The sequence below is a fragment of the Acartia tonsa genome, chromosome 4, assembly GCF_053477335.1.
Source record: "Acartia tonsa isolate MP-2025a chromosome 4, ASM5347733v1, whole genome shotgun sequence".
In the NCBI taxonomy this organism is placed as follows: domain Eukaryota; kingdom Metazoa; phylum Arthropoda; class Copepoda; order Calanoida; family Acartiidae; genus Acartia; species Acartia tonsa.
In genome coordinates, this window is record NC_137263.1 from 28773097 (window position 1) to 28800200 (window position 27104).

Consider the following 27104-nt stretch of genomic DNA (forward strand, 5'->3'; position numbering starts at 1 on the left):
AAAGTACAATGGCCATTAAGTATTATGGAGATTATCTATTATAATTTCGACAGCTAATTATTCACTAAAATTCCCCTGATAAAGATAAAATTCCTGAAAAGTAAAACTTCGTATTGGTGCAGTAAATAGCGAGATCCTTTAGTACAAACAGACAAATAGACATTCTGCTCATTTTATAATTTGCCATCCATTTTATGTAAAATAATTTAGTATTCTGCACAGATAATGTATGTTTTACGTACATACATACATACATAAAACATATCATAACTTTATCCCATATTTTGCAAATTTTCCAATAAAGGGCAGAAATTTGTTGGGTGTTGTGCCAAGTAGGATATAAAAATTTGCGTAACTGTCCTCGCTGATTTTCCAGGGACAAGGGATGGTTCTAGTTTAGGAAAACTATTTAACTATTCTCTAGTAAAATATAAAAATTTTCTTTATAAGAACAACATTCTATATTTTAAAACAAAATACAATGAAATCGACTGACGAACAGCTGGCTTAAAAATTTTGGACAAATAGTTTTCCTTCAGTAAACTATTCCTTGTCCCTGCGATTTTTTAACTTCCCTCACAAGTTGACAATTATAATATTTGTACATCATGTAGTAAACATAGAATAAGATAATGCTCTCCATCCTGATGAAAAACATTGTTAATGCCAATCCCGCGGTACAAATTTTGTTTGTAAGTCTAGTAATGGAATAAGTTTATACAATTTTAATTCTTTAACATAATCAATAATTGTTCATTAGTATAAGTTTTAAGCTAAACAAAATGCATACATAGAAGAAACGCATCGATGGGAAAGTTAATTACTTCAATTCTTCAAAAACAAATATGGAATAACTTCGCTTTTTATAATAGGAATAAGACTTAGTCTAAAAATTTTCAATTGTAGGTATAATCATGTACAATCTGTTAGATATGGGAAGCCGCCTTTTTGCTGAGCGGCTCCGCTCATGTCTGGCTCCACATCACTAGTCTCAAATATAGACCTAGCCATATGATAAATTGGTACACTTATATTGAGACAAGAATAACATGATTTAGTTCTGAAAATTAAAATGTATTATGTATACATGGTTTTAAAAGCGAAAATGCACTTCTGAATTATTTAGTTTGATTTTTCCATGTGATGAAACAAACACTCAATTTAATGAGTTTTATATAGTTCTGAAGCAACTGTAAAAGACTTGTGTGTTGGTCTAAATGGTCATTGTATGTTCTAGGTGTATTCAAAAATAACGTTTTATCTTACAAGATCAGTACTTAGTGCCCAGAGGTTAAACTTCACGTAGTGGGGGTAATTTTCCCAACGATAAACATATTTTTTGGCATAAAACCTAAATTATTATGTATATAATGTAAAAATTTGGGACTTTGAACTATTTTAAAAAAACTGTTTGTTATGCTTCAACAATAATTTAACATCTTGCTTATTTAAATAAAAAAAGGTAATCGGTATTTAATTTCGAGGACGACTCTAAGAAAACCTTTAATGTATGGCTCTAAATCCTATTCATTTCCACTGGATTAGAATCTGATCTGAGGATTACTGATAAATAATGTATCGTTTATCATTATAAGAATTTTAAAAAAATATAGAATTAATTTTAATGATTAGCTTAATCTAAAGTGGTCCCAATAGGTGGTAAATTATAATTGTGTGGGGTATTGTTAAAAAGTAGAAACGACATGACCAAAACAGTGGTTTTTCAGGATTCTAGTTGTTGTAGTATATAATTGTTTCAGTATACGAGAACAAGATGTCAAGAATGTTAGTTCTCTTCATCTTCATCTTGATTTGGACATATATGGTGCGTAATGTATAATATATTTATGTTTTAAGTTGTGTACTTTTTCAGTGCAGTTTTAATACATAATTTGCTTGCATATTTCACTTAGGCTTGCGTAACAAAGGTTGCATTTAGGTCAATTACTTTCTCCCCACCGAGCGAATAAATCGTCGTGTAATTAAAAAAAAGGGCCCCTCACCTCACAGGTCACTTACCTTTCAGGAGGAGGGCGAAATTTCCCCAACAACCCTTCTATGACCAGATAACTATCTTTAAAGCTGCTGAGTAACATGACAAAAACATAATATATGAAACATACTATGTGAAAGGAATTATCTTTGAGTGTAAAGGAATAGTCCATCAGCTTCTAAGTTAACTCGTTGAATATCATTTAGTGACTATTATGATGAAAAAAAACCTCCTGAAGGTTTAGATAGTAGTGATATAGTTTCTCAGCTACATTATTTTTTTTTATGTATAATGTATACACACCTCATCCCAGCTATGTGAAACTACATATATGTGAAAAGCCCTATCTTTCTAATTCATAGCAAATACGGGACTATTGTGTTTAGGTGTACTGTATGCACACCCCACCCCAGCTAGATGAAGCTATATGTGATGATCCTAGCTTTCTAATTCATGATGCAACCAAATGGTGTTTTCCACCCAATACTAAGGTAAATTTATTCCATTTGTGGCACCCTACGATATTAGTTAAATTGGTTACGTGTCGGCCTCGAGTCTGGACAACACCGCGTCATACAAGACGTTAAAAATAGTAAGAGTATTGAAAATGCCTTGTCAATAAACAAGCGTCAATAATATTATGCAAAGTTTGAGCTTCCAGGCTATCAAAGGGTTTATTGACTGCTTAGTGACTCCATACTCTTTGGGTGCATGTACGCTTTGCACCGCCATATAAGACGCGGAGTATGTTTCAAAGTGAATGGAGAGGTCTAGCGCCCAAAGCGACAAACGTCTCTCCCCTAAAGGTGATGATATGTTAAGATTATAAATAACTCCAATTACTGAAATTAACCAGTCAAGGTTCTAAATCAGAGACAGACCACATGAATTTTGGATTAACAAATAAATTTCCTTCGATTCTATATAATTATAGTAGCGGCTACGCCCCCTAGAGGCCTCTAGGGGCACTTGAGGAGAATGTCGAATTTGAAAATTAAACTTCTTATTTTAGATTTTAAAAGAAAAAGTAAAAAAAAAATTTTTTTGGGGGGGGTGAAAATTTTTTTTTTGGAGGGGGTGCTCCCACCCTCATTTTTAAATTTTAGTTAAAAAAATAAAAATTTTTTTTTTTTTTTTTTTTTTGGGGGGATTTTTCATTTTTTTGGGGGGTAGGGGGTGTCCCACCCCCCAAGAAAATAGTTATAAACCTTCCCGTGACCTATGAGAAGCTACCCTGTTAAGGAGAACCCGATCGGTTCAGCGGTTAGCGAGATCCTTCGGTACAAACATGCAAACACACAGACAAACATCCTGTTACTTTATTATAAGGACTAGCGGCTACGCCCCTAGAGGCCTCTAGGAGTACTTGAAGAGGGAAGTCATATAAAAAATTTTGTTTGGGGGGGGGATAATTTTTTTCCAGGGGCGATTTCTCTTGGGAGGATGGTGGTTCCCTCCCCCAAAATAGTAATAAACATTCCCGGGACCTATGAGAAGCTACCCTGTTTAGGAGAACCCGATCGGTTCAGCGGTAAGCGATATCCTTCGGTACACACAGACAAACAGACAGACAGACAAACAGACGTCCTGTTACTTTATTATAAGGATGTGTTTTTCCCTTTGTATCCTCCCTCAAAATAGTTATAAGAAGTAATACATCAGTCCATCGGTTATCAAGATCTTAAGCAACAGATGGACATCCTGCTACTTTTATATAAGGATGATGTTAGGCCAAACTATTACCTCTTCATCTGACCCATAAGTTTTTATCAAAAGCCAAAGTTGTGACGGCATATTTTTTTTTATAAAAAAAAAATTATTTCAGGGTCCCTGTGAAGCTGGTCAGATATTAACAAGTTCTGGAACAGGAAATATCGGAATTTGTCGTACCAACTCCAAAATTTAATTATTAAAATGTAAATAAATATGTGAATTTTAGCAAGCATTGTTTCTTTTTCTAAGCGGAGCTACCCCTTAAATTATGGGGATTAATATACACTTATACTTTTTTGTCCCACAAAATTAAGTAACCTACAATATTAGTATTTTAATAAAAAAAATTAGTTTTTCGTAAATTATACTAACCCTCCATTTTAAATAAAAATTTACTTCCTTTTCTTCCGCATTAGAGTTTGATTTATTTTGTTAAGAAGCTTTAATACTGTTGTGAAATAAATAATTAAGAACAGCAGATCTTTACATGTCTATACAAAATAGTATATTCCATCACTCTCCCATTTTTGGGATTATTCATAATGGGAAATTATCAACTGAAGGTCATTGGGATCTTTTGTTTTCCGAAAGAAAAATATCTTAAGACTTGAGTATAAAAATTCCCATAAAGTTTAATTCTAAGATTGAATATTTTATTTCTGAGTCTTATTAACATTCAGTTTCAAATTTTCACAAATAAATCAATGGCCTTGCTTTTAATACTGAACAATATTCAAAATATATTGTGAAGCTGGGCAAAATCAATGAATATTTCTATCAGTGATAGCAATATTTAAATGTGATAATTTCACTCTATCTAAGGTTTTAAGTGTTAGAAGCAGAGGCGTGCAGAACCCCCTTCTGATAAGAATATAGGCCACTCGTTTTTTACTTGGGCGGTGAGAAATTTCTCAGCAAATCTCTCTGCACACCAATAGTTAAAAGCTGGGTTCTGTAGCCTCAACCAAAAATGTTTTGGTTTCGTGGTTGAAGTTCAACTATTAGGCGAAGAAAATTAAGCAGTTTGTTCACAGGTGCTAAGTCGCTGCAGAACTCTGATTTATTGTCAATTATATTTGTATGGAGAAGTAATTATTGTCACAGGTCATTTCCTGTACCTATGTGCAAGTAAAAATCCTCAGCTTGGTTTTGGGTTCTTAAGCATTCAATCGTAGCTAAGTCTTTATGAAAGAACTAAATGAACAAGTACCGTTATCACCGATTAAAATTAAATACTTCGCACTCAAGTCTGTAGTTTCTGTTTTACATCTAAATGAAGACCTGCGACTTTAGCGAAAGACGCAGTGAATACGCTCGTCTTCAGGGGAATTAATAGGTTAATTAGATTAAGCGCTAACCGAGGCATAATTTAAGACGTTAATAGTTGTACCGACTGTGTAGAACAACTTTTAACCATGCATGCACACTGCACAGTCAAGTCTTTCAGACAAAGGTCGTGTAATTATAGAGTTGGTTGCATTAATTTGTAAAGAAAACTAATTGCAACTATATTAGCATTTTATTTTAAATAATACATAATAATTACAGATATCTCAAAACATTAAAATTATAAAAAAAAGTTAAACAAAAACTAGTCAAGTAAATGTCAAATATTTTAAGGCCAAATTTTGCTTCAGTCAAAACTTCTATAAATTTTGATATGATAATACAAAGTTATTTCATAATTATAACCAAAAATGCATTTTCATAAATTAATAACAAGATTATTACACAAAAGATTTTCAAATTATTGTTTCAGTTCTTAGAAATATTATATATACATACAAGATAATATATATATTTGGTTAACGATAAACAAGGAAATCTTTCTTGTTTGTATAGCTGGTAGCAAAATCTATTCCATTGATGGTTGGATCAGAAAAGGCATATTCGTCCTAAAAAAATATATTATTTATATCATTCCTTTACAAGGACGACTATACACAAAGCGTGTGAACGTAAATAATTCTAGCAAAATCAAATTTTGGTTAAATGTTAGACCTCAAAGTATTTTTTTAAATATGCAATTTACTATTGCATCTTAAATTCCGTCGAATTAAACCTTTGACTCATTGATTCTGTAAATAAGTAGAGTATTACCTCTTTAATAGATCTTCCTAGAAAAAAGAAATTGCGGACACTGTCCACCAGCTTAGAAGCTATGCCTCGTTTTCTAAATAAAAAAAAATAATGAGGAAACTGAAAATACTTAAGAAGGCACAGGTTAGGTAGGTATGAATTACATCCTATATATATTTTGTTTTTAAATCGTCAACAAGACATTTACTAAAAAAATGGGCTGAGGTAATTATCCCACCTCATATGATTTCTTTCATTTCAGACATTTATCCCCCCCCCCCCTTAAAAAAAATAGACATCAATTTATTATTACAGAGACCAGGTGAGCATATGAAAGCATTATAAAAGTGTACCTGTTATCATTTGATACCCAAATTCTTGAAACTCCAACCTTGACTGGTTCACTTGTTGTTGAACATGTGTATGTATTAGCAGCATCATCTAAAAAAGTGAAATATTAATTTCTAACCCATTTTTGAAACTATTAACATCAAAATCATTAGTTCGTAGTTGGCTCACACAAGTAGTTCCAAAGAAATTCCTTTCCCTACACCGAAAATTATACAATTCTTCATCCTCCTTTAATAAATATACAATAAAATAAATGTGCGAGGATGACGCTTTTAAGTTTTAAGCCAACACATTTGATTTATTAATTTTCTTACATTATTTAAGGGGGGGGGGGGAGGTTCTTCTAGCCTAAGAATTGTCTGTTTAACCATGTCATAACCAGTATGTCAGACGGACAGACATGTAGCATTGCACTTTGAATCAAATATATGTATATATTTATGATATATTCAATTTCATTTTAACATTAAATAATAAGGATAATCTACATTGGAAATTTTTAGATTTGAACATGTAGGAATCATTTACATCCAAATGCAAAAGGAAAGTTTTAAGGCTTTGCTTTCAATTAGAATGATTGCAAAAAAGTTTTGAAAGATAAGATTTGTTGCTGTATGTGTTTTTGCCATGTACGCCTCCAACTAATACTTTAGCCAATGCAAATATTTTTTGCGAGGATAATGTTTGCATGCAAATAAAAGTCATTTCAACAAACATCATATGGTTAAATACTTGGTATTTTTTATTATTTTCATTCATTAATGATTAGGTAGCTTATTAATCAAAGGCAAAAAATAAATGTAAAGTTTTAGATTAGTATTTTAAATATTTGAAGCAACTAATTTATAAACGATTAAAGTCTAAGATAATTTTATGTTATAATTGCTCTTGGTGTGTTTGTAAATATGAAGTATATCCCATATTTTGAAGTACAGTGATAACTTTTAGGGTTTTAAAATGTTTTATCAATTTAAAGAGTCTAAAATCCTACCCAGGATGAAAGTGAGACTGAAGCTTAGATAAAAAGGGTAATTTTATATGCTTATTTTACGTCAAAAATGAAACTTTAATTAATACCAAAGAAATACATTTCTTTCAGATAACTTAAAGCACGTAGAGACACTATTACATTTTCTGGCTATTTTTTCTAGTACACACTCATGCAAACTAGTTTCAAATATATCTCTATAACTTGTAGAGATACAAATAAAAAGTACACATACACACACTCACAGAAACTTGCAATTCAATTGGTGGATGGATTTGCAAGGATATGAGAATAAAAGTATATTACATCAGTACATACAACTCATACAAGCAACATTTCAAAGCATAATATTAACTCGAAATATTTTTACATGTGAAAATAACTAATAATAATTAACTAGCCTTAAAAAATCCATTGCACTCTTCGCTTTATGTTAGCTACTATGTGTATATAAATTGACCAACCAGAAGTTAAAATACTAAAATGACACAAGTATATGTTACCTGACTGTGGTATGATTCTGAATGCTTGATCAATCTGTTCGGCGAGGGTGAAGCCAACAATCTTCTTTTCACTCACATACAGGAAAGCCTGTAATATTTTAACTTCATTAATCTAACTTATTTCAACATAATTTAATCATTTTCACTGACTTTATTAAATACACAAAAACGAATTAGGGACAATTTTGCTTAGAGAACCAAGCAAAAAAGTAATCCCCTCGAAAGTTATTTATATAATCGATTTTAACAACTTTAAACTATCAGAATCATCTAAAGAGGACTATCCACGAACAAGAGCACGTGATTCTAAGTACCTTCCAGCATTGATCCTGAGTATTTTCTTTCAGAATATAATAGATCACTATCAATAATTAATATATTGACGAGAAAATTGATGTTTCACCACTTCAAGTTGAAGAAAAGTAAAAAAAATGTCCACCATTTTTCCTTAAAATTATATTAAACGTTTTGTTGAGTTCGGGGTGTCTTTAATTGTCCATGTTGTCAAATGATAAAAATTTAAAAAAGTCAAAAGCACATTTACTATATCTCATATGTATGTTTAAATTAATGCTAATATGATTAATTTACAATCTATATAACACGAGTATTCGCATATGTATCATCCAATATCCATTTTATTAAAAGAATTCGCTTCATAAAAGTTTTTAAAATCAATTAAAATACCTAAAAAAACATGGTGAAACATAAATTTTCTAGTCAATATATTAATAATATAAATAATTAAAATTATATTAAACGTTTTGTTGAGTTCGGGGTGTCTTTAATTGTCCATGTTGTCAAATGATAAAAATTAAAAAAAGTCAAAAGCACATTTACTATATCTCATATGTATGTTTAAATTAATGCTAATATGATTAATTTACAATCTATATAACACGAGTATTCGCATATGTATCATCCAATATCCTTTTTATTAAAAGAATTCGCTTCATAAAAGTTTTTAAACTCAATTAAAATACCTAAAAAAACATGGTGAAACATAAATTTTCTAGTCAATATAAACCCAGAACCACTTCATTATGCAATCTACATTTTCCTGGATATTTTGTCTACAGTAGTCCATAAGTGTACAGCTTTACAGTACATTGTTTCTATTTGTTAAAGCAACACGTATGATAAAAGAAAAAGATTCTTTTTAAAGTAAAATGCTTATATTTCAATCAAAATCTATATTTTTGTATTTTTTACAGATCCACTTCATTATGCAAATCAAAAGAAAATCAACGGGAAAACGTTTGTTTTGCACTTTTCTCCACTTCTAAAAAATGATTCTGATAAAATAACAATTTTTTAAGGGATTTATGCATTAATTATAATGAAAAACAGTTTAAGGAAGATTTTAATGATTTTTCTAAATAAGAAATAATTGAAAAAAAGAAATTTTATTCCTATCACTTTAGAGGACAGCTGCTGACCCCCAGTCTTAAGGATGAAGCTAAATACATGTTAAAGATAAAAATTACCCTGAAAAGTATACAAAAATGTTTTTTGATGTGTTAAAAAAATCCATTTTAAAATCTTGATTTTGAGGATGATGGCCTTTAAGATGCTCTTACTGGTGGTGAAGGTGAGCTAAATGTTATCTAAGTACATGCCCATTACAACAACTTGTCTATTAACCTATGTACCATTTTTTGTAGTCATAGCAGCCTCCAGTGGAGCCTCTCGACATGAAATATAACCATTATCTAAAAACTACATTATTTACTTTATGAATTTTAGTAATTAAAATTGCAATTTTTTCTTTTTTAATATTGCTTGGCTGGAGGCTGCTATGACTACAAAAATTGGACCATAGTTCAATATATAAGTTTTCTTCATGGGCATGCACTTTGATAACATTTAGCTCACCATCACCACCAGTAAGAGCATCTTAAAGGCCATCATCCTCAAAATCAAGATTTTAAAATGGATTTTTTTAACACATCAAAAAACATTTTTGTATACTTTTCAGGCTAATTTTTATTTCTAACATGTATTTAGCTTCATCCATGAGACTGGGGGTCGGCAGCTGTCCTCTAAAGTGATAGGGATAGAATTTCTTTTTTTCAATTATTTCTTATTTAGAAAAATCATTAAAATCTTCCTTAAACTGTTTTTCATTATAATTAATGCATAAATCCCTTTAAAAATTGTTATTTTATCAGAATTAATTTTTAAAAGTGGAGAAAAGGGCAAAACAAACGTTTTCTCATTGATTTTCTATTGATTTGCATAATGAAGTGGATCGGTAAAAAATACAAAAATATAGATTTTGATTGAAATATAAGCATTTTACTTTAAAAAGAATCTTTTTCTTTTATCATACGTGTTGCTTTAACAAATAGAAACAATGTACTGTAAAGCTGTACACTTATGGACTACCGTAGACAAAATATCCAGGAAAATGTAGATTGCATAATGAAGTGGTTCTGGGTTTATTAATAATATATGGTTCCTATTATATTCTGAAAGAAAATACTTAGGATCAATGCTGGAAGGTACTTAGAATCATGTGCTCTCGTTCGTGGATAGTCCTCTTTAGGTCATGCTTCACAATGTACCCGATTACCGCTTCAGCGTTAAGCATGCAGTAAGAAAATTGGTCATCTTTAAGGCGGTCTACTGAACAAAGAAATAAAAGCAAGACAGTACCAGCTTTTTACTTAAAAGAAGTGAACCAAAAACTTGTTATGCACACTACGTATTAAGGGACCTCAATGGATATTCTTATCACTTAATTAATTTCAATGCTTACATGTAATAACCTAATTAAAGTAATAGAAATCTAATAATTAAATTACCTTAGATTTGTCTGGATATCTTATTTTCCCGGGTTCAGAAAATCCCAGTTCCCTAATAATAATAAAAAAATCAGTGAAATTTTTAGATAATAAAGACGAGTTCGATATTGATTTCAAAAAGACAAAAAAAAACTAACAGTTTTATACAGGCTATATTCTTTAATTTCATCTTCAAAAAGTTAAACAATTAAAGAACATTCACTATTTTATAATATCTTATAGTATCGTACGAAAAATGAGGAAGATATTGAGTAGGTAATATTAAATATAAAAGCATTTCCGGTGGATCAGAACCAGATCTCAACCACTGAAAAATCATGTATAGCCTCGAAATAAAAACAATTACAGATATTAAAATAAATATCATTAATTTTTCGATCCCTCAGGACTAAAATTGGGTATAGCCTCTTTCGTTACATAGCCTCTTAAAGGGCGTTTAGTCCAGGGTAGGCATAAAAAAACAAGTAAGGGGGGGGGGGGGGCGTAATGACATAAGCTCTTAAACCGTGAGCAAAATGGTCTAAATATTGAGCTAGACCCTTCAAACTTGGTATATAAGCCTAGTCCTATAGGTATTACATCTAAATGGCAAAAAAATCCAAAAAATTTTATTTTTAGGTTAGGTTAGGTAAGAAAAACCCTGCGGAAATGGGGTTTTTAGGCTTTTTTGGTCCATTTTGATGTGGAAACTTGCCTTAAATTGTTTTTTCTTAGAGTTTTAACTTAAATACACTGTATCTATTCATATGGACATTATTTAAGATGATTCAGCAAGTCGGGGACCGACCCCAGCACAGTGGAATTTTTGGCGGTTTTGGGGATTTTTTAACTTTACCAGTCACAAATGCCAACAAAATCTTATATTAAATGAAAATAAAGTTAAAACCTATCACATACAGTTAATGGCTTGTATAATATAACATATTATGCACATATTATTGTGATTCTGGATAAGAAAAATGTCCCCAGAACTAACCTACTCAAATGGTTAAAAATTCAAAATTTCTAATTTAATTCATTTTGGAGAGAAAAGTTTTTTAGCACTGACTTATACCTCAATTATAACTTTTAGGTCTTATTAAGGTGATTACGATTAATATACATAGTTTTTCAACAATATCATACAGGGCTCGGCAACCGCGCGTCAGCCGTGTCTAAGCCACAAATTTAGATCCATTTTGATGTTTTAAAAAATTTCTTTATAAGAGGGAATGCCAAGTTGGGTCAAGTTTAAACTTTCAGTTGATTTTTAAAATTAAAAAGGGTTTTCCTGAGGCATACAGGCTGCCGAGCCCTATTATGCCATGAAAATAGAAAAAAATAGGTGATGTTGTTTATGATTTTACTTACGTTCTCAAATCGATAAACTGATTTTAATTCATGGTGTTTATAGTAAGAATATTCTTCAAATCAAATGAATCTACTTTGAATTAAGTGCTAGTGGCTGCGCCCCTGGAGTCAAAAGCTTTGTATTAAAAGAGACAGAGAAGGGCTAGAAAAATACCCTAAAGTCTTAAATCTAAAAATGAAATAGCATAAAACCAACACGGTACTAATTTAGAGAACCTAATTTCAGTATTTATTGAGATCTTATTGAGATTATCAATAACAAAAAGTATTATAGCTTATGTATATCATTATGATTTCTACCTGACGTTTGTTTTTTATTCATATATATGACTTTTTAAACACCTTAAAAAATATAACATATCAGTCCGTAACGCCATAGAAGAAATGTGATTTTCACAGCTGTAGTGAAGATTTCTATACATTATTTTGTCCGTTTATCTGTCGGTCATTCTTCAAAAGACATAAGTCTCATTTTTTAGAGGTTTTGTGATTTTTTTGAGTTTTTCCATAATCTCTCTCTCTCTTTTGTTATGACTGACAACTGAACAACTGCTCCACAACCCCATTTTGCCCGTTTGTATATTCCAATTTTTTTGTGCTTCGCTACTTATGGATATTGTCATTCTTGTTATATTGTAAACTTTTAAAATTTTTCAAATCTTTTAAATGTTAAGAATATAAAAAGTTGGACGAACATTGAGGTAATAGAGTAAATGAAAGTAGATTATAAGATTAATTCCATTACATTTTACATATTTTACACAGAGCTATATAAGAACAGACGGACAAAAAATGTAGAAAAAAGCTAGTTTGTCAGGCTTAGAAACCATGTATACCATAACAATTTCAGATAGGCAGGCAGCATGACCTTCATGTATATATATTGAGCTTGGCTCCAAAAAGTATCATATAAAAATTATTCTAAACCTATTAAGACTAGCACAAAAATTGTATCTAATTGTCAAGCCATTTTATGAAAGATGACCGCTAGAGCATTACAGACATACTGACGTACCAATCAAGATATAGATATGAGGAAAATTATTATTATATAAAAATCAGCTGTTTATTTAAAATAACAGCCGAGTAGACGAAATTTTTAAAATACAAATCAATTGTCTGTCAGAGAATTAACAATAGACTGACAGACTAATTTTATTATAAACTGGCTGCTCATTAGTGTAGGGAATATTCACATTCATTTTCAGATGTCTCAGATAGCCACTGAGAAATTCATGTTTCCGCCAATAACATTTCTTGCGTACAAATGGACAGATTTACAGACATACGGACATTATGATTAGTTGTGCTAAAAATAGGTTTTTATCTTATTATATAAAGTAGTAAGTTTTTAAGTCTTAAGCTTCAAATTTCAATAACAACCTAACTGATTGAGTTCTTCATTTTAAGAAAGATTTACATAGGTCCTAGGAAGGTTTTAAGGTATTTTTTAAACCTCTTCTCACTCCTTTAATACAGAGCCATTAATTGATAGGGATGCAGCCTCTAGTAAAGTATATATATTATATTAAACGCTTTCAAAGATGATATTTTGACTTTATAATAGCACTTGATATATATAAATAAGATTAAGAATTGTCCATTTTTAAAGCTAATTTACCACTTTGGGGCTACGAGGTGCCAAAAGTTATGAACTAATCTTGAATTATGAATACTTGAATTTAATCAGGGCCTAAATAACTTTTGGCACCTCGTAGCCCCAAGTTAGAAAAACCTTTAAATGTAAAAAATACATGTTATTTTAAGATGCAATTTGAGGTGTTCTTGGATTTTAAATTACAGATTTATGACAACTTTTCTTATTTTTCTTGGCATTTTGAAGTAGAAACATCTGTCTATATCAATGAAATATTGTTACATATCATTTAATCAGATTTTTACACCAATTTATTCTAGGAAAAAGTAGGAAAAGCAATGTATGATGATTTTAATGAAAAAATTCATATTTTAAAAATATTTCTTTGACCACGTTCAGCAAAACGGCTGTATTTTGTCTAATTTTGTAGTATATAAAAAAATCTGTTGTATGGCAACTTTTGAATGGTAATACTAGCCTTTAGGACATTTAACTCAAATTTGAGGAAATTTAAAAAATGACCAAAAATCCTATTGTGCCCAGGGGGCTACGGCTAGGAGGGTGGCCCGCAGGGGTTAAGTTCATTTTTCCCAATATATTTGTTGTGATACATCAAATTATAGGTTTTTTAGGTCAAGGAACTCAAATTCAGAGCTAAAATAAGCATTAGACTAATCTGAAGCTATCCCCAGCGGGCTAGGTTGGTGGCCCGCAGGGGTTAAGTGCATTTTTTCTAATATATATCTTGTTATATATCAAACTATAGGTTTTTTAGGTCAAGAAACTCAAATTCTGAGCGAAAATTAGTATTAGACAGACCTGAAGCTAACCCCCCCGGGCTAGGTTGGTTTTCTGCAGGGCTTAAGAGCATTTACCTAACCTAACCTAGAAACTTACTTATATTTTTACAGGTTTTTTTCTTGAATAAACTATGTCTATTAATGATGACTTTATTTAAGATGATCCAGCAAGTCGGGGACCGACCCCAGCGGGCTAGGTGGGTGGCCCGCAGGGGTTAAGTGCATTTTCCCCAATATATATGATGTGATACATCAAATGATATGTTTTTTAGGTCAAAGAACTCAAATTCAGAGCTAAAATAAGCATTAGAATAATCTGAAGCTAACCCCAGCGGGCTAGCTGGGTTGCCCACAGGGCTTAAGTGCATTTTACCTAAGCTAACCTAGAAACTTACATTTATTATTTTTTTTAGGTTTTTTTTCTAGAATAAACTGTCCATTCATGAGGACCTTATTTCAGATGATTCAGCAAGTCGAAGACCGACCCCAGCGGGCTAGGTGGGTGGCCTGCAGGGGTAAGTGCATATTCCCCAATATATGTTGTGATAAATCCAATTATATGTTTTTTAGGTCAAAGAACTCAAATTCAGAGCTGAAATAAGCATTAGACTAATCTGAAGCTAACCCCAGCGGGCTAGATAGGTAGCCCACAGGGCTTAAGTGCATTTTACCTAACCTAACCTAGAAACTTACATTTAATATTTTTTTTTAGGTTTTTTTTTCAAATAAACTGTCCATTCATGAGGACCTTATTTCAGATGATCCAGCAAGTCGAAGACCGCCCCCAGCGGGCTAGGTGGGTGTCCCTCAGGGGTTAAATGCATTTTTTTAAAAAGTATGTGTTGTCATACATCCAACTATAGGTTTTTAAGGTCAAGAAGCTCAAATTTACAGCTAATAAAAGCATCAGACTAATCTAAAGCTAGCCCCAGCGGGCTAGGTGGGTTGCCTGCAAGTCTTAAGTGCATTTTACCTAACCTAACCTAGAACCTTACTTGTTTTTTTATGGTTTTTTTCTGGAATAAACTGTGTCTATTTATTAGAACATTATTTAAGATTTAAGACCCCAGCAGCCTAGGTGCGTGGCCCGCAGGGGTTAAGTGCATTTTTAGTTGTCATACATAAAATTATAGTTTTTTTAGGTCCAGAAATTCAAAGGGGTAGTTTCACGAAATGCATTTGAACTTAATTTAGTGAACTGCATATTTTTTCCTGGTTAATTGGTTAAGTGGAAGAATTTAATATGCTAATAGGATACAATTTTTTAATTTGATGTATACCACATACCACAAAAAAAACTAGCATCAGGTAGCTATTGTGTTTTTTTTAGCTCCAAATTGACTTTAAAAACCTATATTTTGATGTATAACAACACATAATTTGGAAAATTTACCCCTGCAGGCCACCCACCTAATCCGCAGGGATTAGTCTTAGGTCAGTCTAATGCTTAAAATAGCTCTGAATTTGAGTTTCTTGACATAAAAAACCTATAATTTGATGTATGACAACACATACTTTAGAAAAAATGCACTACACCCCTGTGGGCCACCCACCTAGCCCGCTGGGGTCGGTTCCCAACTTGCTGGATTATCTAAAATAATGTCCTCATTAATAGACACAGTTTATTCAAGGAAAAAACCAAAAAGAATAAGTAAGTTTCTAGGTTAGGTTAGGTAAAATGCACATAAGCCCTGTAGAAAATCTACCTAGCCCGCAGAGGTTAGCTTCAGGTAAGTCTTATGCCAATTTTAGCTCTGAATTTGAGTTTCTTGACCTTAAAAACCTTTATTTTGATATATAACAAGATCTATATTGGAAATAATGCATTTAACCCCTGCGGGCCACCAACCTAGCCCGCTGGGACTAGTTTCAGATTAGTCTTATGCTAATTCTAGCTCTGAATTTGGGTTAACTGACCTAAAAAACTTATAATTTAATGTATCGCAACATATATATTGGAAAATGCACTTGACCCCTGCGGGCCACCCACCTAGCCCGCTGGGGTCGGTCCCCGACTTGCTGGATCATCTTAAATAAAGTCTTCATTAATAGACACAGTTTATTCAAGAAAAAAACCTGTAAAAATATAAGTAAGTTTCTAAGTTAGGTTAGGTAAATGCTCTTAAGCCCTGCAGAAAACCAACCTAGCCCGAGGGGGTTAGCTTCAGATCAGTCTAATGCTAATTTTCGCTCAGAATTTGAGTTTCTTGACCTAAAAAACCTATAGTTTGATATATAACAAGATATATATTAGAAAAAATGCACTTAACCCCTGCGGGCCACCAACCTAGCCCGCTGGGGCTAGCTTCAGATTAATCTAATGCTTATTTTAGCTCTGAATTTGAGTTCCTTGACCTAAAAAACCTATAATTTGATGTATCACAACCAGGGTGGGGAAAAACCCAGGGTTTTTTCAAAAAGCCCAGCCCAACCCAACCCAAAAACCCTTAAAAACTCGACCCAAAAACCCTTAAAAACCCAGGGTTTTAAGGGTTTTTTTGGGGGGGTTTTATTGAAAAACCCTGGGTGGGTTTTTTTGGGTGGGTTTTTTGTATGCCCACCCTGATCACAACAAATATATTGGGAAAAATGAACTTAACCCCTGCGGGCCACCTACCTAGCCCCCTGGGGTCAGTCCCAGACTTGCTGAATCATCTTAAATAATGTCCATATGAAAAGATACAGTGTATTTAAGTTAAAACCCTAAGAAAAAACAATTTAAGGCAAGTTTCCACATCAAAATAGACCAAAAAAGCCTAAAAACCCTATTTCCGCAGGGTTTTTCTTACCTAACCTAACCTAAAAATAAAATTTTTTGGATTTTTTTGCCATTTAGATGTAATACCTATAGGACTAAGCTTATATACCAAGTTTGAAGGGTCTAGCTCAATATTTAGACCATTTTGCTCACGGTTTAAGAGCTTATGTCATTACGCCCCCCCCCCCCCCCATTTTTATTAAATGTACCTTTTTTTCGATAATGTTAACTTTATTTTGACTCATAAGGATTACTATTTTCAAACAACTATCAGAAATTATAAAAAACATTTTATTTTATCTATTGTATCACTGCATTTTAACTGCTTATTTTTATATTTAAGTAACGGAATGTCTGTCTATATATACCAAAAACTCTCTTACCACTGAACCGATATGGTCCTCAATTACAATGTAGCTTCTCACAGGTCCATTGAAGGTTTTTAACTACTTTAGGGGGAGGTAACCACCACCCTCTAAAAATATTTAATACTAGCGGTTAGGACTCTAGGGGCACTTGAGGAGAGAGGAGTTGAATTCGATAACCCAATTAAGATTTATAAAGAAAAATATTTTTTTGATAGAAGATTTTTTTTTTTGGGGGGGGGGGGGGGGATTTTCTAGGGATGATTACTCTTAATAGGGTGGTGGTACCTTCCCCCAATATAGTTATAAACCTTCCCTGGACCTATGAAAAGCTACCCTGTAAAGGAGAACCATACCGATTCAGTGGATAGCGAGATCCTTTGGTACAGACAAACATCCTGTTCTTTATGATTTATCCTTATATTTTAAAATAATAACAATAAAACAATTAAACCAAAAACTAAATAAAACCCACTGGGTTGGGTTATTTCAAAAAACAGGTTTTTACCAACCCTGGTTTCGTCGTATTTTCACAGTAGCTTTTCTATTTCTAGCCCCTGCGGGCAATCACATAACCTAAAAAAACCTATCAAAAGCTACTACGAAAATACGACGACGAAACGCCCCTTAAGAGGCGATGTAACGAAAGAGACTATACAAACACAAAAAAAAATTTTATCTTCTAATTTTTTCATTTTAATATCCACGTAAAGCTGTTCATTATACAACGTGATAAATAACTTACTTGTCAACAATGGCGAGAATATCATCAACTTTTTTCCACATGAACTTTGGGTCTCCTGGCTGAACTATCAAGATTTTACCATCAACATCGTCAAAACATTTTCTCTCGTTTCTAAATATTTTATACTTTACAAAATGATGGGAGTGTTAAAAAAAAATTCTAGGCATACTCTTTTATGAAAAATAAAGGAATTATCTGCACTACTTGTATTACAGAAGGCCCGACAAAAAATAGAAACCCTGACAATTAGAGTAGTTTTACCACTAAAACCTTGAAGGGTTGATTTTTTTTTGACAAACAAATAAAACACTGATTTAAATCAAATAAAACACTAAGTAGGTAGCAGGAAAACAAGAGAACTTGACGAAACTAACAATTTTATAATGTACCTCCATCCAAGATGCTTTAGTTTTTCATTAATTCTGTTGTGAGCTTTCTCGTGACTAGATTCGTCCTCGGGGTTGCCTGCAATACGTTTATCTGTCATATTCGGTGATAACTGGTTTCAGAAAAAAAAAGATATAACGTATAATTTTTAGCATTCATGTATGTAACGACTTGAATCATGAAAATTAATAGTTAAGTATCATCTTACTAAGATTTAAACTCTAAAATTTTAAATACAGACTATCTATCCTTACCTTTAACATAAATAGCTCCACAAGTAAGACAAAGGGTAGGTCCTCGCTCCTGGCCAACATCAAGAACCAACTGTTTAGGATCTTTGCACACGTAAGTTTTTCTACCTGCAAAAAGGTAAGCTTAATTAGAGAGAATAACAAAGAAGTTCATGAGCTTCTGTTAAAAAAACTGTTAACTGGTAATGAAGTTTCGGCATGGGGCAAGGTCGCAATTTTTTTCATGAAAATTTAGATCTATTAAAGCTTATATACAACGCAAGGTCCCAATAGCTTTAAAAATTAATAAATTAAAAAAACCTTACACTTACCTTTGTTTTTATCAACAGGACTTTGAATAAGAGAATCTGCTTGAGCAGTTTCTTTATAGAAAATTGGGAAAAGTTTATCACCACTACTTGTTAGAGTTTGAGGCGATGTTAAATCTGTTTCCATGGTTGTTTCCTCCGATTCTGCCGCATGTAAGCTACCTGCAACACATGTTATTTCAGAAAATAATGACACAAGCAGGGTTTGTAAAAAACCAGGGTTTTTTTAGAAAAAGAACAAACCAGTTTTATTTTTAAACCAGTTTTTAAAAAAAAAAAAGTTTTTTTTTTTTTTTTTTAAATATCCAAATTATAGTACTCTAATTTAGTATAAAGTTAATTATCTGTATATTTCACATATCTGTATGTCTCTGTTTCACTGTGTCTACTGTTGTATGCTATTAGATATAATCACCAAAGTACAAGATTTAAACTATTAAAATTTTATGACGTATTTAGGTTTTTGACACTTATTTACTGTATTATTTACATTATAAAAAGATATAACTGGAAAGATAGGCCTTTGTATAAATATTTTTTTTTAAAACCATCCCCACCTTGGTTTTTTAAGCTTGTTTTTTTTTGGTTTAAACCAAGTGGTTTTTTTAATGCCAACCCTGGACACAAGTAATAAATATGTAGAATTGTTTAGAAGGGGGGAGGTGGGGGAGAGTTTTGACACATTTGCGTAAACCTGATACCTAGGCTTTATCTTTGGACTGAGAGGATAGGTTATAAAAGATAAAATCATTCTTATATGATAAAGTTCACGAAGTTTTAAGATTTTTTGGATAGACCTCCAGGCCTCCAGGTGGTCTCTGTACATTTTTACCTGTACAAAGACCACCTGGAGGCCTGCAGCTCCGGAATCTGGAGGTATATCCAAAAAATCTTAAAACTTCATGAAATTGATCATATAAGAATGATTTTATCTTTAATATCCTTCCTCTCAGTCCATAGATAAAGCCTAGGTACCAGGTTTACGCAAATGTGTCAAAACTTCCCCCCCCCCCCCAACCCCTTATTTCGCAAGTATTATTTGATAATTTCAGAACAAAGTTGTTACCAAGAATATCCTGTACAGCATTGTATGCAGAAACTTCAGCATCCGGATCAAGGTCAACAAAACCGCCTCCAGAATTCATGGTCATTACTTCCAGATCTCCAGACTGCAGGTTCAGCTCCATGCCAGAATTGTTGAGCGAGGCGCCGGATATAGGTGGAGGAGGTACTCCGTTCAGGTCCTCGTCTTCCACACCCAGACGATTTATAAGATCTGATATGTGACTAGTTTCTGGTTCATCCTATATTACCAGGTTACAGAAAAAAACATTTTTATTTTATTCTTAATAAGCAAATAAAAACATAACAAGGATGACAACATCCATAAGTAGCGAAGCTCAAAAATTATGAATGGATATAGGAAAAAATGCTATAAAGCAGTTTCATACAATAAACATTAATGTTGATAAAATAGGGAAATAAGGAAACCTTAAAAATCACGCAACCTTGAAAACCACGAAAATTTTAAAATCTAGGAATCGATCTAGCATCGCAATTTATTGACAAATCTTAATGAAACTTGATAAAAATATGTAGAATATGAGCATATTTAATTCCTGATAATTTCAGTTACAAATTATGAATAGGAATCGAGTAAACCATAGAAAACCTAAAAATCTAGGAATCGATCTAGCACACCAACTAATAAAAAAAATCGTAATAAAACTTAAGGAAAATATGTAGAATGTAAATTTAAACAATCCCTGAAAATTTCAGCCCATTATCTTAAAAAGGAGTTTACAAAAACATGAAAATCTAGGAATCGATCTAGCACCCCAAACAACAGACAGATGGACAAAATAATGTATAGATTAGATGGGCATATGTTATAAGAATCTTCACTAAAAATTTCAGCTGTCTATCTTTTCTAGGAGCCGAGAAAATCACGTTTCCCCCACTTTGTCTCAGACGGACGGACAGACGGACGGACATTTCGAATTATAGAGTAGCTTCGCTACTAAAAACAGGGGTGTATATTCTGCACAAGATTCATTTTTTTCCCTCCTAGTTTTTTCCAGCAAGGAAGGGGATAAAATGGAAAAATATTTCAAAAACTCTTTATTTTATTCATATTATCCCCCTCCCACGTATTCTTTATGTTTCTTTTTTTTCGCCAAAGAGGGGAGAAAACTGGAAAAAATGCTTTCAGTTCTATTAATTTTTATATCCCCCCCCCCCCCCCAACAATATATTTTTTATTTTTTAACACCCCCCCCCCCCCCCCACCCTAGATATACCACACTTTTCTGGGATCTTGCTGAGTCAAGTATCAACTGTTGGGAATATCAAAGGATGACTCCATGCAAAATTTGAGCCGGATCCGGCCAAAACCGGCCGTGAATTTTATGAAAAACCGGTTTTTTCCGGTTTTTAGGGGGTATCTGTAAATCGATTCAGCTGGAGCAAAACCGGTTAGAGGTACAAAAAATTTTACTTCACATGAAATTTAGCCAATGCAAGTGCCTACAAAAATGTACTTCATCATCAACTTGATTGGACAACTCTTTCCCCTCCTAAATGTCCATTAAAACCTCGGAAACGGCAAAAATCGCCAAAAATCACGCCTTCGGCGGCAAATAACGGCTAAACGGTCAGCCGGAGGCGAATGAAACATAAATAAAGAAATGTCTGCCTCAAAAAGTTGTTCAACATCAAAGAGATGCTTGAAGTCTCTAAAACGACTCCTTCCCCTCCTTTAAGGGGAAAAACTGAAAAAACGTGATTTTCAAAAGTATGCCCACTCCGTGGGTGTGGGGGGCACTGAACCCGTCACCCCAGGGTCACCAAATATAAAGTCTAGGCGGCCCACAATGCTGAATTTTCACCAAGTGAAAGTCTTGTGTCATTACCTCTTATGAGAAAAAAGTTATTAATTAATTAAAATTTCCAATTGTGATTTTTTGATGGATTTCTTTGATGAAATGACATGCCGGTCAATTTTTAGGCCATTTTTTGCGGTTTTTGGGCAGTCACGCCCAAATGGTTTGAGATAATCTCACGGGACCTTTTGCCCAACCTAAGTCTGGTTATTTGTGAGGTCTAGGAAAAAAAACAGACTTACGCAAAAGATTATAATTATAATCTTTACACAGAAAAATGGCACGAGGTGAGGGTTTAAGGGGGCAAAATGAGCCGACCAGCGATTTTTGACGGCACGCAGCGACGTCGTGCTTCATCCAATCCAGGATTTTTTATTTCTTAGACCTTACAAATAACCAGGCTTAGGTCGGGCAAAAGGTCCCGTGAGATTATCTCAAACCGTTTGGGCGTGGCGGGCCGAAAACAGCAAAAAATGGCCTAAAAATTGACCAGCCTGTCATTTCATCAAAGAAATCCATCAAAAAATCACAATTTGAAATTTTAATTAATTAATAACTTTTTTCTCATAAGAGATAATGACACAAGACTTTCACTTGGTGAAAATTCAGCATTGTGGGCCGCCTAGACTTTATATTTGGTGACCCTGGGGTGACGGGTTCAGTGCCCCCCACACCCACGAAGTGGGCATACTTTTGAAAATCACGTTTTTTCAGTTTTTCCCCTTAAAGGAGGGGAAGGAGTCGTTTTAGAGACTTCAAGCATCTCTTTGATGTTGAACAACTTTTTGAGGCAGACATTTCATTATTTATGTTTCATTCACCTCCGGCTGACCGTTTAGCCGTTATTTGCCGCCGAAGGCGTGATTTTTGGCGTTTTTTGCTGTTTCCGAGGTTTTAATGGACATTTAGGAGGGGAAAGAGTTGTCCAATCAAGTTGATGATGAAGTACATTATTGTAGGCAATTGCATTGGCTAAATTTCATGTGAAGTAAAATTTTTTGTACCTCTAACCGGTTTTGCTCCAGCTGAATCGATTTACAGATACCCCCTAAAAACCGGAAAAAACCGGTTTTTCATAAAATTCACGGCCGGTTTTGGCCGGATCCGGCTCAAATTTTGCATGGAGTCATCCTTTGATATTCCCAACAGTTGATACTTGACTCAGCAAGATCCCAGAAAAGTGTGGTATATCTACCCCACCCCTATGCCAGGTCAAATTTGCGGAATATACACCCCTGCATAAAAATGTTATCAACAACAATTTAGTTCTGTAACAAACCACTCTGTTACGCTTTTGACTTATGACGTCATCAAAAGTCATAGATTTAATGATAACTGTCGGTTACAAATTTAAATATTTAATATCACAAGTTAAAAAGGCTACAAATAGTTATGTACTTACATCGTCTGTGGACATTGTATGAAACTTAACCGGACTTGGTACACATTTTTCTGGTGACATGGTGTCTGGCAGCATGTAGTTGGCGGCAGGTGAAAACAGTTTACCTCCACTGCGCCTAGACTTTGGTGGTTTTGGCTTCTCACCGTTGAAATAGCTAGCTTTCATTGGTGACATATGCTTTCGTGGAGATCTACGAATAGGTGTCTTACTTTTAATCCTGTAAACAATCTTTCCCCCTTTCATTTCGTAATCAACGTTAGTGTCCTTGGTAACGGCAAGCTTGCCAGTTTTAGGCGTTAATATGGCTGTTAACTTTGGTTGGTGATACTGGTCGTTGGCAGGTGTTCCAGTCTTAGAAGCAGGTGCTGATTTGCTCATGGGCGTGCCTGGAGTTGGAGGTGCACTTGTAGATGCCACCTAAAATACAGTACTTTAGAAAATTATTTTACAAAACAGATCACAGATATGATGCGGCAAAATGGCCACGCCATATCATAACAAACATCTTAAAATGTTAAAATTATTGAAGTATCCTATGCTTTTACGCTTACTAATTCCATTCATTGTTAATCAAGAATAAAAATATAACAAACCTTACTGCCAGGAATTTCAATGGATCTTGCCTTCATCTCAGATACTTTAACATTAACTCGAATTTTCTTCTTGGGTTTCTTGATGCCGTGACCAAAACCTCCTTTGTTTAATCCATCTCGTTTCCTTTTCATTCCACCAGATGAATTTCGAAATTTTGTTGCAGATGTTTCACGCCTTATTGGCCTGGCAACCTTTTTACGGGGCTCGCTCAGAGATTTACTTTTGGTTACTTCTATTTCCTTTTTAAGGACTGGGACAGATACGGGTGGGCTCATTACATTGCTGGCCCCATCACTAGTTTTAATCCCGGGCTCTTGTAAACCGCCGTAAAAAGAGCTGCTCTGTATCTTGGGAAGTATAACTTCTGGCGATTTCTCCTTTTTAACAGTGGAGGACGGTGCAATTCTAAACTCATCCGGGACTACAAACTTGGATGCGGGAGTATTGGAGAATGATCTTGGTGTTGTCACTAGCAAGGACCTTCTTCTTGTTGACCCTGAGAGAGCAGACCGCGGAGTAACAATCTAGACAAAAATATCAATGAATCAATAGCAGGAAAAATTATCTAAATTAGTATTATACCGCCTATGTTATGAATAGACATAAAAAAACTGAAGTTTCTTTTTGGCATATTATGGTTTGCTTTCATACTAGGGTAGTCTACATTCTACAATGATGTTTTCAGTACACTTTATTTTAGCATTTTCTTCTCCTCCTTAGCATGGGATCCCATGCAGAATATACACCCCTGTAAAAGTCCAGACAAGAGTTCAGCTTATTTTCTGAATTTCTTCTAATGTATTTTGTACTATTTAATTTGAATCAATAGTTACAGCGCATTTTTCACTTCAACTTACTAATATAATAGTGGAAGCAAATGAATTAGAAATAACCTTAACTGATTAACATTGTGATTTTTTTAGCATTTGATAATAATTTCAAATGGTATATAAAACTCTTAACTTACATTGGTGTAGCTCCATCCTGTTGTCAAGGGAGTTCTGGGAATTAGTTCAGGAGAAGTTGGATTGACGGGAGTTTGAGCAATTATCTCGGAACTTGCAGGGGTACATGGCTCTAATATTTTTCCTTTCAATCTCTAAATAATAAAAAAATAGGGTTTTTTTTTGTTTAGAGGCTAATTTTATCGAAAAATGCTAATGCTGATCAGATTTAATTGTATTTTCCAGGACACTATTATGTCTTTGGGTGGTTTTAGCTTATATTCCTGACCTACCCCGCCATCCTTCCTTAGTGATAGTGTGTTAGGACCCCCGCAGAAAGAAGTTAAGATCACTTTTCCTTTAATGCTTTGTGGTTGCACTTGGTTCTATTCATAAGACGCTTGTAAGTTGTAAAGGTTTTAGAAAACAACCCATGCTCCTTTTCCTTTTTTTTGTATTCCATGCACCCACTCTAGTATTTACGCTAGGTAGTCAAAAATCATTTGAGGAAAAAAATTCACTATTAAATATTATAAAAATAATACCTTTGACGGTGTTAGGTCACTTGATTTCCAACCATTGCTTTCAACTAATGGAGTTTTAACACCTGAAGAAAAAAAATATTTTATCTACCATAAAAACTTGTTCAAAAATTATCATTTCTATGTTTTAAAAAAAATATACATATTAAGTTTATTATTTACGTACCTCTGGTGTTTAGATCTAAGCATTTTCTAGATCTTGGACTGTCCTTAGCCACTGCATCCGGAGTAATAGACCTATTTTCATCAGTCTTAGTTCTTCGACGGGCCACCATTTTTAACTTTACTTAATTCTTGCGCTAATTTTAGAAATTATGAATATTAAACATAATAAAATTTCTGAAATGAGATCAATGTTAAACTCGAGTAGAAAATTGGACTATTTACATAATTTTGAGTGGAGAAAAACGTACAATTTATATATCGGGCAGTGGTTTATAAATGAGTCAAAAAAAATATACAAAATTGAAGGATAATGACGAGGAAAACCCGCATCACCGAACCAGTCAAATTAATTTATAGATATTAAAATGTGATGTAATGCACTAAGATTGCATTTACTGGCTCTTCACAGGGACGGTTCCCTCTTTCTTGCCGATCAGAGACTTGTGAATGTGAGGAATGACACCTCCACCGGCAATGGTAGCCTTGATCAAAGTATCGAGCTCCTCATCACCACGAATAGCCAACTGTAGATGACGCGGGGTGATTCTCTTCACCTTTAGGTCCTTGGAGGCATTACCAGCCAACTCAAGAACCTCGGCAGTCAGGTACTCCAGAATAGCGGAGCTGTAGACAGCCGCAGTAGCTCCAACACGTCCATGGCTGGTAGTGCGGCTCTTCAGATGACGGTGGATACGGCCAACTGGGAATTGGAGTCCAGCGCGGGCAGATCTAAATATAGTAGATATTATTTCAATCACAGTTGGTAGGTACATATATATTTACAATTCTGTATATGCGTAAGAATTCAAGGTTTTTTTCTTGGGCATTTAGTGTGATATAAAACTAATACTCTAGGTACCAAATAAGCAAATATTTCATAGAAAACTTATCAAATATATAAGATTATTTGATGATCTCTTTAGTCAATTGCAATGATGTACGTGCGAATAATGTTGAGATTTCGGCCTCTTACCGCGCTTTAACAATTCTAAGACCCGTGTAAAAAAACGATTTCCACAACATAACAATGTACCCACCTACAAAGAAAATTGTCGTTTTTAAATTCAAATATGAATGTTTCAACAAGGAATACTTAAGATGAAAATTAGATTACCTTGAGACCGCCTTTTGCTTAGACTTTCCAGAATCTTTACCAGCTTTTCCTCCAGCCATTTTAAAAGCAAAATCTAAAATTATATTCAAATAAAGATTAGATCATTTATTAAACAAATTTTGAATAACAGTAAACATGACATTATATAGTGTTAATAATGATAGCGAGAATGTTTGGAAACAATAAATAAAGGTAAATATTTGGGTTTAACATTACAACGAAAAGGTGAATAAATAAAAGTAAACTTGTCTATTTGGCGGGAATTAATTTGTATTAGAAGAAGGATGCCGAAAATTTTAAATGAAAATCCCCGAATCTTACGAACTAAAAAAAAATAAAACCGAACACATTAAAGCAATGGGACATTTCCACAAGAATTTAAAAGACGTAAAGTAATGGTTTCAATAAAACAATTTTTTATTTTTTATTAAAGTCTTAAAAAAGGGATTTTTACTTCATAGTTGGA

At 33.4% G+C, this 27104-nt stretch overlaps 2 protein-coding genes and 1 long non-coding RNA gene across 3 annotated transcripts; 1 reads left to right on the plus strand and 2 right to left on the minus strand.

Annotated features, from left to right (window-relative positions):
• Nucleotides 1-1698: 1698 nt before the first annotated feature.
• Nucleotides 1699-3931, plus strand: LOC145318087 (uncharacterized). The gene is made up of 3 exons (XR_013879226.1): nucleotides 1699-1825; nucleotides 2380-2484; nucleotides 3819-3931. It is a non-coding gene; the product is annotated as an uncharacterized LOC145318087 (long non-coding RNA).
• Nucleotides 3932-5210: 1279 nt separating this feature from the next.
• On the minus strand, nucleotides 5211-25702 carry eco (Establishment of cohesion). The gene is made up of 15 exons (XM_080157329.1): nucleotides 25526-25702; nucleotides 25363-25424; nucleotides 24841-24972; nucleotides 23873-24397; nucleotides 23280-23696; nucleotides 20062-20299; nucleotides 18999-19157; nucleotides 18691-18795; nucleotides 18439-18514; nucleotides 18050-18160; nucleotides 10435-10486; nucleotides 7628-7715; nucleotides 6139-6226; nucleotides 5807-5879; nucleotides 5211-5601 (listed from the first exon to the last, which is right to left on the minus strand). Exons 1-15 carry the CDS (start codon nucleotides 25632-25634, stop codon nucleotides 5512-5514), a joined length of 2325 nt encoding a protein of 774 aa, XP_080013455.1. The 5' UTR covers nucleotides 25635-25702; the 3' UTR covers nucleotides 5211-5511.
• Nucleotides 25696-26829, minus strand: LOC145316662 (histone H2A.v). Its single transcript, XM_080157330.1, has 2 exons — nucleotides 26639-26829; nucleotides 25696-26253 (listed from the first exon to the last, which is right to left on the minus strand). Exons 1-2 carry the CDS (start codon nucleotides 26695-26697, stop codon nucleotides 25917-25919), a joined length of 396 nt encoding a protein of 131 aa, XP_080013456.1. The 5' UTR covers nucleotides 26698-26829; the 3' UTR covers nucleotides 25696-25916.
• Nucleotides 26830-27104: the final 275 nt, after the last annotated feature.

Coding starts and splice junctions, on each gene's coding strand:
- eco (XM_080157329.1), bottom strand. CDS start 25,634: ATGGTGGCCCGTCGAAGAACTAAGACTGATGAAAATAGGTCTATTACT. Junction 23,697..23,872: donor TTGAAATTCCTGGCAGTAAG/GTTTGTTATATT, acceptor ACTGTATTTTAG/GTGGCATCTACAAGTGCACC. Junction 18,161..18,438: donor CTAAAGCATCTTGGATGGAG/GTACATTATAAA, acceptor TAAAATATTTAG/AAACGAGAGAAAATGTTTTG.
- LOC145316662 (XM_080157330.1), bottom strand. CDS start 26,697: ATGGCTGGAGGAAAAGCTGGTAAAGATTCTGGAAAGTCTAAGCAAAAG. Junction 26,254..26,638: donor AAGCAAAAGGCGGTCTCAAG/GTAATCTAATTT, acceptor TACTATATTTAG/ATCTGCCCGCGCTGGACTCC.